This window comes from Aspergillus pseudodeflectus (genome assembly GCF_044049435.1).
Source record: "Aspergillus pseudodeflectus strain CBS 756.74 chromosome Unknown BJX68scaffold_2, whole genome shotgun sequence".
NCBI lineage: Eukaryota > Fungi > Ascomycota > Eurotiomycetes > Eurotiales > Aspergillaceae > Aspergillus > Aspergillus pseudodeflectus.
In genome coordinates, this window is record NW_027263778.1 from 651,465 (window position 1) to 668,286 (window position 16,822).

The window sequence follows — 16,822 nt, forward strand, 5'->3', positions numbered from 1 at the left end:
GAATGGAGCTCCCAACAATGTCCAGCACTGTTGTGCAAAAGGGTGAGAATCTTTGACAGTGAGTGGAAGCTTCGGCATCAATAGATTATTGGTAGCACGTGATCTGGCGTTTTCGCGCCACCCAACCCAAACGCGTCAACGCCTGCCTCATTCCATGACCAGCTTTCATTTTCCCTGTTTTATGCGAACTCATCGTGCGACCTGATCATGGAGTCTTTTGTCATGATATGATCGTTGCATATGAGTCCCTCCTCCTCTTGCTGACAGCGTTGGCTGTCGCATAACGAGCATACTCCATGGAGCCGTTTCAAGTGCGTCTAAACTGTGTGGACCATTATCAAGCAAACCCAACGGAATTTGACCCTCCTCTGCCTTTTACGGATGGCGCGAGTGAGAAATCCTATAGGCCTAAAGTTCCGGTGATTCGGATATTCGGCACTACGGAGACTGGTCAAAAGGTCTGCGTTCATGTGCATGGTGCCTTTCCATATCTCTATGTTCAGTATGATGGGGACCTTGATCCTGAGGCAGGTTAGTCTTCCCTGTATCAAACCGCTGCTAATCTTAAAACTTACCCATCCGTCAGTGCGCTCGGCCGCAAGAAGCCTACACATTTCTGCCGACCATGCTTTGGCGCTTAGCTATCGGCGGAATGCATACGACAAGAAGGCAGCCTTTGTTGCGCATATCACCCTGGTCAAGGGTGTCCCATTCTATGGCTACCACGTGGGCTTCCGGTTCTTTTTCAAGATTTACCTTTTGAATCCCATGTATATCAATAGACTGGCGGACTTGCTTCTCCAAGGAGCTGTAATGAAACGCCCAATTCAACCGTTCGAAAGTCACCTGCAATACGTTCCGCAATGGATGTGCGATTACAGTTTGTATGGTTGCGCCTTCATGAAGTGCAGCAAGGTTAGATTTCGCTCTCCCATACCGGAGTATCTAGATCTGCCTGATTTGACCTCTCGTTGGCATGATCGTTCCATACCATCTGGTTGGATAACCGACGAAAGCATATTGCCCAAGCAAAGCCATTGTTCTTTGGAAGCAGATGTGTGCGTTCAAGATATCCTTAATAGATTGGAAATCAGCCAACGTTCCATCCACCAGGACTTTGGTGAGCTCCTGGGGCCCGTGTCCTCAAACGAAAAACTTGTGCCAAGTCTAGCAGGGCTATGGCAGGACGAGAAGCAGCGAAGGAAGAAGCGCCTTGGTCTTGTCGATCCCGAGAGCAGCCCATTTAGTGACGAAGATTTGGTCTCATTGTCGGCTAACCCAGGGAATACTTCTCAAGGAGAGTGGATCCATGGGGATGAGTTGAAACGCCTGGTTCATCAAATCATCGTTGAAGAGAGAAAGCAGGACTATGACCGGGACGTCACGCTGAATGGGCTTGTTCAGGAAACTCCCCTCGCCAAAGATATCAAATCTGCACTCGAGAGCGTCGAGGATTTTTATCCGGGCGCAGACGGGTTTGCTAACCTGCAACTGTCCTACAACGCTAGGAGTGATCAAACAAGGGAGCGGGGAGAGGATTTGGTGGATGAAAATGCCGTTCGACCAACCGATTCAGACTGGGACTCTTATTTTTCTGATAATGACAGTATGGTCGACATGTTATCTGAGGAAGAGGACTATTTGGATGAAATGATCATGGTAGGCGACGACATGCCTCAGGATGAAAATCCTGATGCAGAATATCTCGACACACCTTGCACAACTAGTCCGCCTTCAGAACAAAGCAACTTGCGTGGCTCGAATACGCTGGACACTGTTGTGGATGTGGGCGATTCGGATTCAAGGAATGCTCACAAGTCTCGGAAACAAGTACAAGTGCCCGCCGCAGCTTCCACTCATGATGATGGACATTTGCTCAAGACAGATACTAGTGGCTCTCGAGGCCGAAATGACTCTATCCAGCGCAAACGGCGCAACGAAACTGCGTTAGGCAGTGTCCTGTCAACTTCTGCTGCAGTGCAAATGTCTTCGCAGACGAAAACCCTATCCTCTCAACACACAATCCGTCCTAGAGGAATTGGCCAAAACAGGATATTGAATTTTCCTGTCGTCAAAGACCCCAACGATCCTATGACGATATTGCGGTTTAGCCAGGAAGCATCGGGTTCGAAAGCTCTGCCTGAAGATATAGGACCGCGAACAAGCTACACCCAGAAAAGCGAGAGCACATCACAGTTGTCTACTTCTTCTTCTACCGTCAAGAACTTTGATTCAGCAGATATCAGCGCGTCTGAATTCTCCGTCCTTGTGTCCGATGCATTCAACATTCCTCAAAGCACTCGTCTAGGTTGCTTGCGCCGACCCTGTCCTAGCTCTAATGAGGTATCTTCAACGCTGTCTAATTACGGATATCCCACCATCGTCTACCAAAAGCCTCACTATAGCTGCGACGATGATGTGCCCGAACGTCCACGCGACTACGCAGGAAAGGAATTTCGACTCGAAGGAATAGGGATACATCATCTCCCCAAATTCGATCCGTTGGGCCGCTCACACGCACTGCGGGATGAAACCTCAGCGTTCAGTAGTAAAAGTGACTGGCAAGAGTTGGACAAACAGCTGCGGGCGGCATCCACATCCAGGTTCTGGGAATTCGCTCCCGTACCACCTAGCCGTGCTGAGGTGGTCGCTTGGGTTGAGACCCAGGAACGTGAACTCGCGAACCAAAAGGCCAAGTCAGAAAAGCAACGTGAAGAGAGAGAGGCGAGGTTAAAAGCGCTCTCACAAATTGAGGGGCCAACACAGAACAATGAGTACGGCTTCAAATATTCGCAGAATCAGAAATCGACAAATGTTGAGCATCAGGCACAATACATGAGCACCATGAGCTTAGAGCTTCATGTAAACACACGTGGACAACTTTCACCAAACCCAGAGGAAGACGAAATAGTGTCTTTCTTCTGGTGTGTCGGCTCAGAAGATGATGATGCTGAAGACGATCCATCATGCTCTCAGGCGGGAGTTGTATTTCAGGGAGAGGGAGAGCGGCCTGAATTGAAGGTATCCAAAGCGTTGAGTATTGCTTGGGAGCATGAGCCAACGGAATTGGACCTAATCAACAGGCTAGTTGACCTTGTCCGATTGTACGACCCAGATATCATCACCGGGTACGAGGTTCACAATGGCTCTTGGGGATACGTGATTGAAAGAGCAAGAAACAAGTATGAATTCGATCTTTGCGACGAACTTTCTCGAGTAAAGTCGCAGGCACATGGAAGATTTGGCATGGAGGCTGATAAATGGGGCTTCAACCACACCTCGTCAATCCGAATTACCGGCCGGCACATGGTCAACATCTGGCGTGCCATGAGGAGCGAGATGAACTTGTTGCAATACACAATGGAAAACGTTGTATTCCACCTCCTGCACCGCAGGATTCCACATTACTCGTTCCGCGATCTTACCGCATGGTATCAGAGTGATAGGCCCCGAGACTTTATGAAAGTGGTCAATTATTTTATCTCACGCGTCAAACTCAACATTGAGATTCTAGACGCAAACGAGTTGATCCCGAGGACCAGTGAGCAGGCCAGATTGCTCGGGATTGATTTCTACTCCGTATTCTCTCGAGGATCTCAGTTCAAGGTCGAGTCCTTGATGTTTCGCATTGCGAAACCCGAAAACTTTATGCTTGTTTCCCCAAGTAGGAAACAAGTCGGTCAGCAGAATGCTCTCGAATGCCTCCCGTTGGTTATGGAACCCCAAAGCGACTTTTACACAAGTCCTCTCTTGGTTTTGGACTTTCAGTCCTTGTATCCTAGTATCATGATCGCTTATAACTATTGTTACTCGACGTTTCTCGGGAGAGTCCATTCCTGGAGAGGACGGAATAAAATGGGCTTTACAGACTACAATCGACAACCGAGGGTTTTGGAGTTACTACAAGACCAGATCAATGTTGCCCCAAATGGCATGATTTATGCAAAGCCTGCCGTGCGCAAATCCCTGCTCGCCAAAATGCTTGCCGAGATACTAGAGACTCGCGTCATGGTGAAGACTGGCATGAAGTTGGACAAGGACGACAAGGCACTGCAACGCCTTCTCAACAATCGACAACTTGCGCTCAAGCTAATCGCAAACGTTACATACGGGTACACCTCGGCATCATTCTCAGGGAGGATGCCTTGTTCTGAGATAGCAGATAGCATCGTCCAATCAGGTCGCGAGACACTTGAAAGAGCGATTGCTTTCATTCACTCGATTGAGAGATGGGGCGCCGAAGTAGTGTATGGAGATACAGACAGTCTGTTTGTGTACCTCAAAGGACGGAGTCGAGAAGAGGCTTTTGACATCGGAGAAGAAATTGCGCGAGCTGTCACAGACATGAACCCACACCCTGTGAAACTCAAGTTCGAGAAGGTTTATCATCCATGCGTTTTACTTGCCAAGAAGCGTTATGTCGGTTTCAAGTACGAACATAGAGATCAGAAAGAACCCGAATTCGACGCCAAAGGTATCGAGACCGTCCGGCGCGACGGTACACCAGCCGAGCAAAAGATTGAGGAGAAAGCACTCAAGCTTCTTTTCAGGACAGCGGATCTGAGCCAGGTCAAAAGTTACTTTCAAAGCCAGTGTACAAAGATCATGCAGGGTCGTGTCTCCGTACAAGATTTTTGCTTTGCCAGGGCAGTGAAGCTGGGAACATATAGCGAAAAAGGAACACTCCCTGCAGGTGCTCTCATCAGTACCAAGAAAATGCTTGAGGACCCGCGTGCGGAACCTCAATATGGCGAACGTGTTCCCTATGTCGTGGTTACTGGAGCCCCAGGGTCAAGACTGATCGATCGTTGTGTGACCCCCGAGACCCTCCTCCAAGACGCCCAGCTCGATCTCGACGCAGAGTACTACATCACCAAAAATTTGATACCCCCATTAGAGCGCATCTTCAATCTGGTAGGGGCAAACGTCCGCCAATGGTACGACGAGATGCCAAAATTCCACCGTATCCGCCGGGTGGATGGAGCGGCCGTCGCCGTCGCTGGAGGAAAGAGCAACAACCCTTCAAAGACCCTAGAGTCATACATGAAGTCTTCCACCTGCATCGTTTGCAAGGTTAAGCTCGAAGATTCTGAAGTTCCACTCTGCGTAAATTGCATGCACCATTCGCACATCTCATTGCTAGACATCGTCGCACGTCAGCGGCAAGCTGAGCAGAGAGTCGCCAACCTCGAGCGTGTCTGCCGATCCTGCATGGATATTCCATTCGGGGACGACGTCAAGTGTGACAGCTTGGACTGTCCCGTGTTTTATGCAAGAACTCGAAGTTCTTCCCATTGGAGACATACAAATGCGGTTCTGGGCCCTGTGATCGGTCTATTGCAAGATAATTGTCGGGATAGCTTGGAGTGGTAGTCTCGTATATTGGTTAGATGTCTGATTTTGGAAGCGAAACAGGAATCTCTTGGACACCACCACTTTTGGCATAATGAATTTACTGAATCGCATGCTCAACCTAGGTAGTATTTCTAGGTGTAATGGAAGATATGGGATACATGGTTGGCACTAAACTCGAAGATGGAAATGCTCTAGATACCACCTCTCATCTTGCCAAAACGAGATCAAAGACCAGCCAGCTCGCTCAACTTGTTAATGCCGAGCGTATCACCAACGCTGCACTCTTCCTCTTCGACTTCGATTATACGAGACCGCTCGACTTTGTGTTCCAACAACTCCTGCGACATCCCATTGCCCTTCACGTTCTCTTTCAAGTTTTGCATGACGTTTATGGGGTCGGCCACCCATCCGGCACCCAGATCTAGCAAGCTAGACTCCCTTTCCGACTTGGTAATGATCAATGACGAGGATGGTGTACTTGGGGGTTTCAGGAGGCCAAAATCGAGGAGCTGCTCGAGAGAACCAATGTCGCCCTCATCCCAGGACATGGCGTGGTTTGACCTAACTGTGGCGGCATCTTGCAAGTTAAGTCCAAACGGATCATCGTTTCCGGCGGGTAGGACCGGCTGCGTCAGTCCAGGTGTGGTAAGATCTCTACCAGTATCACCGGAATTGAATTTCTCTGGTTTGCCCTCATTAAGCTGACTGAGCGTAACAGTATCTGCAGCCTCTGGATGATCGTAGTGACCGACTGCAATCTGACCTAGGACTTTGTGGAAAATCCATGGGAAGCTGATGAGAGGCAGATGCTCAATCTTCAGGGTCGAGGAGCTATTGAAGAGTCTTCCATCGTGTGGGTTGTCCTTTCTATGCTTGGCCAGCGCCACAGCCATTTCTTCATGTGTGGTTTTATACATTGCGACGACAAGAGGGGCAAGCACGTCGAAGTTTCGACCACCGGCTTCTTCATAGACACGCTTTCGAAAGTCTTCCAGAAGCCCCGCGGAGATTGTTCCCATATCCTCGTGGAATTTGTAGTCTCTGGCCATGTTGGAGTGGCCAAGCACAAAGGTAGACCATACCTCGAACTCTGTCTTGATCTCATGCTGCGCCATGACCCGACGGATGGTAATGTCATATTGAACCTTGAGCTCCCTTGCAAACTCGTACTGATCTTCGGTAACATTTATTTTGCAGTTTAGGATTCGTCGATCGAAATCCTTCTCTAGACTTGGGACAAAGTCGATACGCTCTATCGCATCGTACAGTTGACCGAGAACAGTACCCGAATGATAGGTGCAATGCTCTGGCTTGTTGTTCTTCTCCATGAAATGGGGCCATTTGCGGGGTCGCAAGGCGCGTGTCATGACCGCTGCATTGCCTGTCTTGTTGTAGTCGACGGCATCTGAATGAAGTTGAGCGAGTTGAATGCACTTGGCTTCGTTCACCCCGTTCTCTAAGTAATCCCCCCATGCAAGGTGCGCATGTGCAATCGTGGGTAGACAATCGTTCTTCATGTATGTGACGAAAAATGAAGTAATCTCGTCAACCGTGACGTCGTGGTCGAGATCCTGAGCTTTCTTGCCTGTGTAATTCATTGGCTCTCGAAACCAGCCGTCCGGCAAGAGGTCTTCGTCCCAAATCACCAAGTAATCGTCTCCATCAAGGTCGCCACCGGAACACATACTTGCGATATCTCGATCGCCAGTTTGGGGTAGAACAACGACGTCCTTGAGATGCTGGAGACTGGGGACATTGACTGCTTTGACAACCCGGATATCTCCGGGGTGCAGTGAAGGGTTACGGGCTAGGATGCACAACCCTTCAATCACCTCATATTTCCCGCCGTCCTCGGTGCGCCAGACTTGAACAAAAATTTCAGGCAGCGCTGCAATCTTCTCTTCACGCGATGTACCTGCTTTTGGAATTTTGTCATAGAAATGCCCCCTCAGCGTCGCAGTTTCGTCCATACAACCCAACAGACATGCACCTTGATCAAGGACTATCTTTGCCTTTTCCTTTAGATATTTCAGATGCCATGCCCTCCAGAGAGTCAAAAGGGAGGTCACAAACGGCTCGCTTGACCTCCTAAAGCCGTCGAGGACCATCTGACTGATGGTGAGTGTAGTCTGGTTGGGATCCACGTATTTTCTGAGTAGGTAAACCGCCTTTGGGTCGCTCTGCATAGCTTCATCCAGGTTTCTGAGCATTGTTCTGAGTTTCGAGTGAAATACCTGGTCAGTAACTCCCAGGGTGGATAGCACAAGGATGAGCTGCCGATTGAGGGTTGCGATGGAGAACTGAGACCAACGGATAATCTCTAGTCCTTGATGAAGAGCTGCAAACTTGAATTGGCTTTTGCGTATGTGGACTTCTTGTCGGCGGGCATCCGGAGAGACTATGAGCATTCCTTTGCAACCCCCCAGGCGGAACTGATATCCCGATGGAGGTTCACCCGTGGGTGTTTTGATCTTCAGCTCCGACGTTGCCATTTGGGCGAGAAATGCTGAAATTTTTCCGACACCGTCAGAGAAAGTGTAACCATTTCTCTCAATGTCGTCAATTCTCTTGATATGTACCGAACATCCAGCGATGGCCCGAGTGGTTGAGAAGCACTGCCCTAATCTTGCGGCATGCTTCGCAATGTTTCTTATTTCGCTAAACTTTCCCATCCAAGCACGGATACTGGCAGCCGTAACACCGTCTTTCGGTGCGAAGAAATACGCCCCATGCTCGCGGAATTGCGAGTTTCCAAATGCGAGAAACTCGTAGCGAGCGCTCCCGACTACGATGCCATTAGCTAGGGCTCTTTTGATCCGAGTGAACACCTCGTCCATGCTATTATCTGAAGCAGCGTGTATGCGACCCCAGTGCTTCTCATCTGTGAATCTGACTCGGAGAAAGTTGTCAACGAGATGGATATACCTTCGGATGACACGGTTTGATATGTCAACCGAGGGTATGTTGAAGTATATTGTGCTTGGAGTGATCCTTGCAGAACGCATCTGGCAACAGTAGGATGGTATGTTTGCTCCCGTTGCCCCCTTTATGAATTGAAGGTCGAAGATCTCCATCGGGTTGTAGTAGATTTTCTTTTGAAGAGCAACATGCTCGAGCAGCTTTTTTGCGTGCGACTCCTCAAGTTCAGCCAGCTTGAGCGCGAATTCACGGGTCATATTGAATTCCGACAGGAAGCCCTGAGATATGCACACCTCTAATTGGTAACGAACTGGAAAAGACAGATGAATGTGGTCCGGATCCCAAAGGTCTTGTATCGATGTAGCTGAAGACCTAGAGTTGAGATCAATCCATTTCCAGACTGGTGTACGCCGTTCTTCGGTGTTGGCGCATGTGGTGAAGCGATCAGATTTTTCCACAGCGACATTATAATCGCTCAAGATGTCACAGAAGGAACTGAAACTTCTTTTCGCGTCGCTATTTGGAGGGTAGTTTATCCGAAAGGCATTCCAGCGACCTATATTGGGTTAGCTAGTCAATCACAAAACTGCTGCGGGCTTAGGGAAGCTGCCTCACCAATATCAATGACTGGATTCTGTTTCCGGAGGCTGACCGGAAGCGTAGCATGCTCCTGCGGATTATGAACGATATGCGCTTGCCTGAACCAAGTATCCGACTCTCGCCAGCTCGTCTCTTCAATAAATGTACTCTCAGTGTTGTTGATTCGACGATGGTAATGTGGGGGAGAACTCAGGAAAGTGTAATGGGAGATGTTACCAGTCGATGGGTCTTGCGTCTGGAAGAACCTGTCAAGCTGCGAAAATGGAACTTTGAGGCGATACTCTTGCGAGTGTTGTCTACCGAGTATGGGAAGCCTGAAGTATACAATTAGATCCTTGCGTCTTAAGTTCAACACCACAGAGGCCTGTTCGTTTGTTGATGATCCCACTGTGCGCATCGGCATCATCGTTGTTTCATTGACGAGGAAGCCGATCTCCATCGAAGAGATTGGTACTTTCTGAATGTGCGGGATTAGCTAAGGCGTATTGGATACCAGTATGGTTTATTGGGGAGTAACTCACAAGTTCTGCAGGGTATTTGATACCAGGACGGACTGGACTTGGTACATCCCACTCAGGAGGTCTGTCTTCAAGATTCAGGTATATAGTGTACGACTTCCCGTCCTGACCGAAGACAGTTTTTGAGCCTCTCCTCCAAAAGTCATCCTTGGGAGGCGGGCTACTTAAATCAGAACCGTGAAGAGCAAAAGAGAAGGATTCACCTTACCTGAAGCGGATCTTGCCTTTTGAGGTTTTGTTTCCATGCGAATCCTCAAAGAGGTCGATGGAGGTAATAACACCTTCATTTTTGAATGCCCGGAAGAGCTCAAAGGTACTCAATTTATCAGGAACATTCGTAAGTCTGACAGAAACTGATTCCCACGACGCCCAAGGTGCCATGATTGGTTGTGGGAGCTGAGGGACAGAGCCCGGTCTGTTCCTGGGTAGACGCATCGTACTGGAATGAGCGGCAGGCAGTGGTTCCAAAGAACCAAAGGTCGTGAAGTGGTACAGAGTAAGCACTCTGAGGATTGTTCGAGGATGAGGACGAGGACGAAGGTGAGGTGTATTTGAGGTTCAAGACGTAGGCTTGCAGAAGGGTACTGAGATGTGTTCGCGATTTCTCCTCACAAGTGAACGCTGAACTAGCTCAGCAGTTAATTAGAGGTAGCTCTCTACTTAAAAAGGAGGGTAAAGCTGGTAGAATTGAGCTCACTGGTATGCCTTTGAGCTTAGCTCGCGTTCCTGTTCTTGTCGAGATGGAATAGGTTGAGACTAGGGGTTGCCGCCAGAGAAATTGGAAGGCAGATGTGAAGTAGATCAAAACAGTTGACGACGCCGAGACTCCTGCAGGCACCCGCTAGACAAAGCAATACATGCAAGAAGTTATGTCAGAAGTGAATGGAAGATAGAGAAAAGAAAGTCTAGTAACACTTAATTTGATGGTTTATACTGCTTCAGTCATAAAAATTATATAACATTACACGCTCAGCCTCGGCCATGTGTATGGCCATTCAATTCAGAAAGAGAGGTGCTTGTAAAGACGAACTCCTTTGAAAACTCCAAGTCAATGTCATCAAGATAATTCTGATCTGCCTGGTTGCAGCACTGGCTGCCGTGGAACTCATCACGGGGGTTAGTTATGGATACCTGGGTTAACTGTGAGTTGGGCTGGCTATTTGCATCGGCCTCTGCGAGAGGCCTTCGCTCCCTGCGTAAGGTAGCAGTGTCCCGAAATGCCGACTCTTTTGATTTTTTGTTCGTTTCCTGAGACCGGGGAGGTGACGGTTGGGCCGAGGGAAATGCGGTGTTCCCGGATCGCTTAGGGCTACAAGGCCCAGGGCGAGGCGTGCTGATTTCCATGGATGTGGCAAGCAGATCATCCCCTCGACTTTGACTTTGAGAGTCACCGGCAACTGTGTCCGTTTGTGTTTGCATCATGGCAAAGTGCGACGGCTCTGGCAAAGGCCGGGCGCGGTGTTTGCTCGAGGCTCGGTTATCTGGAGAGGTAGGTTTAAATCCCATGACACTCATGAGTCGGCTAATATGCTGCTGTGCTTCTATAAATTCACGAGCTTTGGCCGCCCGTTCATCTCGTAGATGCTGAACCTGTGCCATTGTTAGAAAAAGAGATAAATGGATGGCGATGGGGTTGTACCTTTCTTTCCAGGCGTTGAATCCGCTTCTCCCTCGTTTGTAGGTCTCTTGTCGCGTTTGAGGTTGCCTCCTGCATCGCACGTTGCAAAGTCATGATTTTGGACTTTTGTTGTGTTGCCTGTGAGCGTCAGCGAGGAGCAGACAACGCAGCTACTAAGGAGCTTACCTCCTCAGCCATTTTTGAATGTTGAAGCTCGGACTGCATTCTGATCTCTTCTAACTCTGCCTTTGATTTTTCGATTGTGTCTCGGAGAGCAGCCCTAAGCCCTTCTGACTCTGTCACCTCTTCATGCAACTGTAGATGATGGTACTATGAGTCAGTGCGTACTGAGCTGTACTAGACACAGGCCATTTACTAACCTTGGCTTGTAGCTCCTCAGTCTGGTTGTCCGCGACTTCTTTCCCTGTCATCAGGCTTTGAATTTCCTTGTCCCTTTCTTCGACCTCTGCTCGTAGAATTGAGACCTCATGCTTTAGCGTGACGATACTTTCATGGAAGGAATCCTTTTCCTTAGATATCGCGACGAGCATCGTCTCCAATTGCGCATGCTCTTCCGTCTGGGATTTGAGCTGTTCCTGAAGTTCTTCCAGGTGGTCGTCCTTTGCGCTCAAGGAAGCGATCATGTCGAGCTCCCTAGTCCTAAAGGCCTCTCGTTCGCCGGCGAGAGTACCTTCCGAGGTACTTTGAAGGTCTTCAAGCGCCTGTCTTGCCTCAGTTAAGCTCATAGAAAGCTCTTCGGCACGGCTAGTAGCTGAATTGGCGTATATTTCTAGGCGAGACATCTCCTCCCGCAGCTCCGAGATTGTGTTTGAGGCTACCTGTAATTCGTCTTCCAGATCTTTAGTCTGTCGTTTCAGTCTCTCGGCCTCCAGATACTGTTGACTGCGTTCTTCCTCCGCCTTCTTGAGAGGAGCTTCAATGCTGCCACAGCGTTGCTCTAGCTCATAGCAAATGTGTTCAACTTTCTGCATGATGCTGTCATTTACCATGCGAGAATTGGCCGCCATGATATCTTTCATCCCTGCTCTCCAATCACCTCTTGAGATATTTGTCTTTTCAAGGACTCTATGGAGAGGGGGACAATTGCGCAGAGCAAGAGGTCTGGCATCCGAGAATGTGCATCTCGATTGGGGTAGCATGCTCTTGCTCTTTGTCATAATCTTCATAAGTATGTTCAACTCGGATGATGGTGACGCCACTTGTTCAATCCTTTGCGATAGGGTCATCTTCAGCCAGAATGTAAGCAAATCAAAGATCAATTCATTTTCGAGATTCGAAACCGCATGATAGCATGCGGCGACTCCCTCACAGTCTGAGAAACTGGGTTGCCTGGGGTAATTCTCCACCAAGTCCTGAACGGCATCGCCATATCTCTTAGACATTGAACTTATAAACGCGGGAGGAAGAGGCGGCAATTCTAAAGCTCGCAAGCCGTCTAATAATGATCTTGCCAATCGCAATCCATCAACGGCGATGTCGTCCGATTTGCTGGTCGAAAGAACTGCGAAGACGTAGCCCAACACTTTATTCAGCGCATACTGATGTGAGTGAGCCTAGTAGCATTTAGTAGGAGGCTACAGCAGTCAAGAATACACACTCACGGCGTTGGCTTCGACTAAGTGAGGTAAAATATGTGATGGGAGGACCTCGAGCACATTTGCGCTATTCTCAGGCACAATCCATTCCAGGGGTAATCTCGCGAGATAAGGGGACAGTGCAGATTCGGGAAGAAGTGATGCAAGGAATGATAGACCCTAGTAGAGGCGTGAGCGGTATTGAACGGACATTATATGGGCGGCAGGAACGTTATTACCAGAGTCTGTACGCTGTGGTTAATGCCATCTCGCGTAGCCTTCTCGATAAGCTTGGCTATCTTGATCGAATTTCCTTCGATCCAGCAGCGGCGCTGTGCCATATCAACTGTATTGCATATCTCAATTGCAAGATAGATGCTTTCCGCGGACTGTTCAGCCGTCAAGCCTTCACAGTTGGCCGAACAGGCTAGGATGACCCTCAGAACTACAAGGTCTAATGTCTTGAGACCACGTTTGGGCCCAAAGAAGTTTTTGACATTCTGCAACCAGGATGGAGACTCCACAGAGCTCCAGGAAGATGCAAGCCTTGCGAATGTTGCGAGACACAGGAGGTTTCCCATGTGATCTTTGAGGTCACGGAGTGTCTTTGTTAGTTCTATTTGCAAGCAGGACATTACGTCCTGTGGTAGCTCGCGCAAGATGTCTGTTAAACAGCCTGATATCGAGTAGAGGGACCGTACATTGTCCACTGACGGGCTCTCCTGTATCCTGCCAACCATCTTCATGACAAAAGGTACAAGGCTTGCTGGTGGAACGGTGCTGCGAGGCAATGGAGAAGAGAGCAGCGAGATGCATACTGGAACGTACTGCCATACGTTTAGTCCTGCTTACCGTCGACTAGCAATAGGCTTACCTCGGCTTCATCATTTCCAGTTGATTGTTGAAGGAACTGATCCAAAAGGTACGGATGTTGTCGGAGTAAATAGTCCCTGAACCCAGGCGCTCTCCCTGTCAATGGCGTTAGAAAGAGTTGCAAAAGGTCATTATGGCTTAGCTACCGAAGCTGGAAAGAATGGACAGAGCCAGGCGCGAGCGTGAGAGACCATCAACAAGAACTTCAGCTAGAGCTCCGAGTTGGCAAGGTTTGTGGGAAGCCCATGAATCAATCAAGGTCGGAGTGACTTCTTGAGTCAAGTTGTAGAGATTCTCGAGCCACATAATCAGTTTATCTATCCTTCTGCTAATCGTTAGGAGTGGGGTCTACCTGGAGTGATGGTGCATATGTCGCCGTCACCAAGCGTTCCACTTCTCGCCCCAGAGAGAATGTACCTGACCCAGCCGTCATTCTGATGAGTGTCCGGAAGATCAGGCGTTATCAATTCTAAACTGGTAAGTACTCAGCTCTGATCAACCTGTTAGTCACTGGGGCTTTGTGCGGGCGAGAAGAGTGAATGATTATGTTGACGAGGTTCGAACTCTGCTGTGGTTGGTTGCCCCCTCAACGGGCTGGTTTCGGCAGCCACCAGTCACCCAGTTCCACCCCATTCTTTTCCCCCGGATCTTGACAGGAACTCCAAGGTACGTAGGTACCTCCTCGGAAGCAAAATGATGTGGCCTTGACAGGTGGGTAGTGGTATCCGGGACCATTATCGCCATTATTGTCTAGATTAGCTCTGTCCTATACCACAAAAAAAATAAAAATTCCACGCCGTTTGCTTGCTTCAGTTCAGAGCGCATCCCTCCAATCTGTACAGGTGCCATACTCTCCGCTTCCTCCATGGACTCGTCAGCAGCGAACTGCCAAGGCTTTTCTTAGATTGTTGTGGGAAGACTCTCGAATTCCACGGATGGCTCTCGGACTTCAGTCCGACCGCGGTCGAGGGATCAGCCAGACAAGCGTGGGGGAAGGTCAGCAAAGCTCGCCATCCCACTACCATTCGCCTTCGTCGTCCTCTCACTCGGCCGAATTCCGTGATCCTGGCCTGTCTTTGCCGATGGAGTTTCTCCCCGCACAGCAGCCGAGAGCGCTTTCGCAAGTCGCTCTCAGGATAAAACGACAACGATTACACCGCTGGCGCAACAAAAATACGGTGTTACTATCTGAATTATCATAATTCTCGCGATCCTGTGAGATGAGAGCTACACGAAGGCTTAATATCCTGTCCCGGGGCTTCCCCGCAAATCCCTGCATCCTCTCTCGCCGACCAGGTGCTCAGCTCTACCTACCTTCGAAGACCGTTCGTTTGAACAGCTCCAGCCCAGGAGACCGGAGGGAGAATAAAGCTCATGATCCGAGCTCTGGATCATCAAAAGGGAGTTCGTCTTCCTGGGTTACGGGCCAAACAATTCTCCTCTCCACCCTCGCTGCTGGCATCGGCTATGGCCTCGCCGCGTCTCAATTAACCCAAACCAGAGAGACCGGGATTCCACAATACGGGACCGCAAAGGACTTTGAGAAGGTAAGTGCGCATTTTTCATCAGCGGGTACTTGTTCAAGAATCTGGCTGACAACTGTCTTTCCTTCCCAGGCCATTGCTGAGTTACGAGCCAAACTCGGAGAAGAGGCAATTGTGACCGACGAAGATGATCTGCTACGACATGGTTTCTCTGAGTGGTCGAGCTTGAACGCAGATCGACTACCGGTCGCTATTGCATACCCATCCACTACGGAGGAAGTGTCTGAGATTGCGAAAATCTGCTACGCATACAAGATGCCAATCGTGCCATACTCTGGTGGCTCCAGCCTCGAGGCTAATTTTTCGGCTCCTTATGGCGGATTGACCATTGATTTCGCAAACATGAATCGGATTATACAACTACATGAAGCAGACATGGACGTCGTTGTTCAACCATCGATCCAATGGATGGAACTGAATGAAAAGATCAAGGACAGTGGCCTATTCTTTCCCGTGGATCCGGGCCCATCTGCTATGATAGGAGGCATGGTTGGGACCAACTGTAGTGGAACGAATGCTGTGCGGTATGGTACCATGAAGGACTGGGTCATCAACCTTACGGTGGTTCTGGCAGATGGCCGGGTGATTCAGACTCGCCGGCGGCCCCGCAAGACATCAGCTGGATACAATCTAACGGGGTTATTTGTCGGTTCTGAAGGGACGCTTGGTATTGTCACCGAAGCTACGCTTAAGCTCGCTCCAATCCCGGAGGAGACTCGTGTTGGCGTCGTCGCCTTCCCAACAATTCGTGATGCTGCATCCACTGCCATGCAGCTCATAAGGAAAGGAATCCCCGTGCAGTGCATGGAAATCCTTGATGATGTCCAGATGGATGTCATCAATCAGGCGGGTGGCACGGGAAGGACATGGAAGACATTACCCACACTTTTCTTCAAATTCTCAGGCACCAAGGCCGGTGTTGCGGACAGTATCAGTCTGACTAAAAACCTCTCAAAGAGCAATAACGCTGAGTCTTTTGAGTTTGCAAGGTCAGAGAGAGAAGCGCATGACCTGTGGTCTGCAAGAAAGCAGTCACTCTGGAGTATGATGGCTCTGAGGAAAGAAGGATCTGAAGTGTGGTCTACAGACGTCGCAGTTCCGATCTCAAGACTGCCGGATATAATTGGTATGCCGGCGCCGTTGGGTTTTGTGATACTGCTTGCTAACCGAGCAACAGAAATCTCAAAGACAGAGCTCGACGACCTTGGCCTGTTTGCAAGTATCCTTGGGCATATCGGCGATGGTAACTTTCACGCGAGCATTATGTATGACCCCAAGAATCCGGAAGAGAAAGCGCGTGTTGAGAAGGTGGTATATGACATGGTTGACCGCGCACTCGACATGGAGGGATCCTGCACGGTAGGTCACCGATTGCCCTTGGTGTAATGGATACATTAGCCAATGCTGATAATGTAATAGGGCGAGCATGGCGTCGGTTTAGGGAAGAAGTCGTCTCTCAGAAAGGAGCTTGGTCCTGAGACAATTGGGGTGATGCGCAGTGTCAAAAAAGCATTTGACCCTTTCTGGCTGCTTAATCCAGGGAAGATCTTTGAGTTCAAAGATGAATAGTTAGAGAGAGATAAAGCCACAGATCAATGTACCTAGATTTTCATCACAAAAGTCACATCGCCGTGGTATTCGGATTAGTATGCGAGTAGCAAGGTCCGGCGAAGTATGAAAACTCGGGCTGTGGGGCACTGATCCAATTAGAGTTGGCGGGGCCCTGAAAAAGGCTGACTCATCGCGGGGCGATGACTCCCCTCGGAGCGATATCGCTGTTCGATTCTCAATTGCCACATT

General features: G+C 49.4%; 4 protein-coding genes across 4 annotated transcripts; 2 read left to right on the top strand and 2 right to left on the bottom strand.

Moving 5' to 3' along the window:
• Positions 1 to 156: 156 nt before the first annotated feature.
• Positions 157 to 5,492, top strand: BJX68DRAFT_81444 (DNA-directed DNA polymerase zeta catalytic subunit REV3). Its single transcript, XM_071049803.1, has 2 exons — positions 157 to 531; positions 587 to 5,492. Exons 1-2 carry the CDS (start codon positions 297 to 299, stop codon positions 5,371 to 5,373), a joined length of 5,022 nt encoding a protein of 1,673 aa, XP_070904952.1. The 5' UTR covers positions 157 to 296; the 3' UTR covers positions 5,374 to 5,492.
• BJX68DRAFT_275599 (RNA dependent RNA polymerase) lies at positions 5,477 to 9,827 on the bottom strand (the record flags this gene model as incomplete). Its single annotated transcript, XM_071047882.1, has 4 exons — positions 5,477 to 8,830; positions 8,890 to 9,331; positions 9,396 to 9,552; positions 9,601 to 9,827. The coding sequence occupies 4 exons, from the start codon at positions 9,825 to 9,827 to the stop codon at positions 5,580 to 5,582; spliced, it is 4,077 nt and encodes a 1,358-aa protein (XP_070904953.1). The 3' UTR covers positions 5,477 to 5,579.
• A 487-nt stretch (positions 9,828 to 10,314) lies between these two features.
• On the bottom strand, positions 10,315 to 14,024 carry BJX68DRAFT_81469 (uncharacterized protein). The gene is made up of 9 exons (XM_071049804.1): positions 13,831 to 14,024; positions 13,625 to 13,772; positions 13,480 to 13,574; positions 12,845 to 13,432; positions 12,633 to 12,785; positions 11,391 to 12,584; positions 11,197 to 11,325; positions 11,032 to 11,148; positions 10,315 to 10,982 (listed from the first exon to the last, which is right to left on the bottom strand). The coding sequence occupies exons 1-9, from the start codon at positions 13,909 to 13,911 to the stop codon at positions 10,362 to 10,364; spliced, it is 3,126 nt and encodes a 1,041-aa protein (XP_070904954.1). The 5' UTR covers positions 13,912 to 14,024; the 3' UTR covers positions 10,315 to 10,361.
• A 145-nt stretch (positions 14,025 to 14,169) lies between these two features.
• Positions 14,170 to 16,659, top strand: BJX68DRAFT_224716 (FAD-binding oxidoreductase). The gene is made up of 3 exons (XM_071038294.1): positions 14,170 to 15,025; positions 15,095 to 16,381; positions 16,442 to 16,659. The coding sequence occupies exons 1-3, from the start codon at positions 14,699 to 14,701 to the stop codon at positions 16,589 to 16,591; spliced, it is 1,764 nt and encodes a 587-aa protein (XP_070904955.1). The 5' UTR covers positions 14,170 to 14,698; the 3' UTR covers positions 16,592 to 16,659.
• The last annotated feature ends 163 nt before the right edge of the window (positions 16,660 to 16,822 follow it).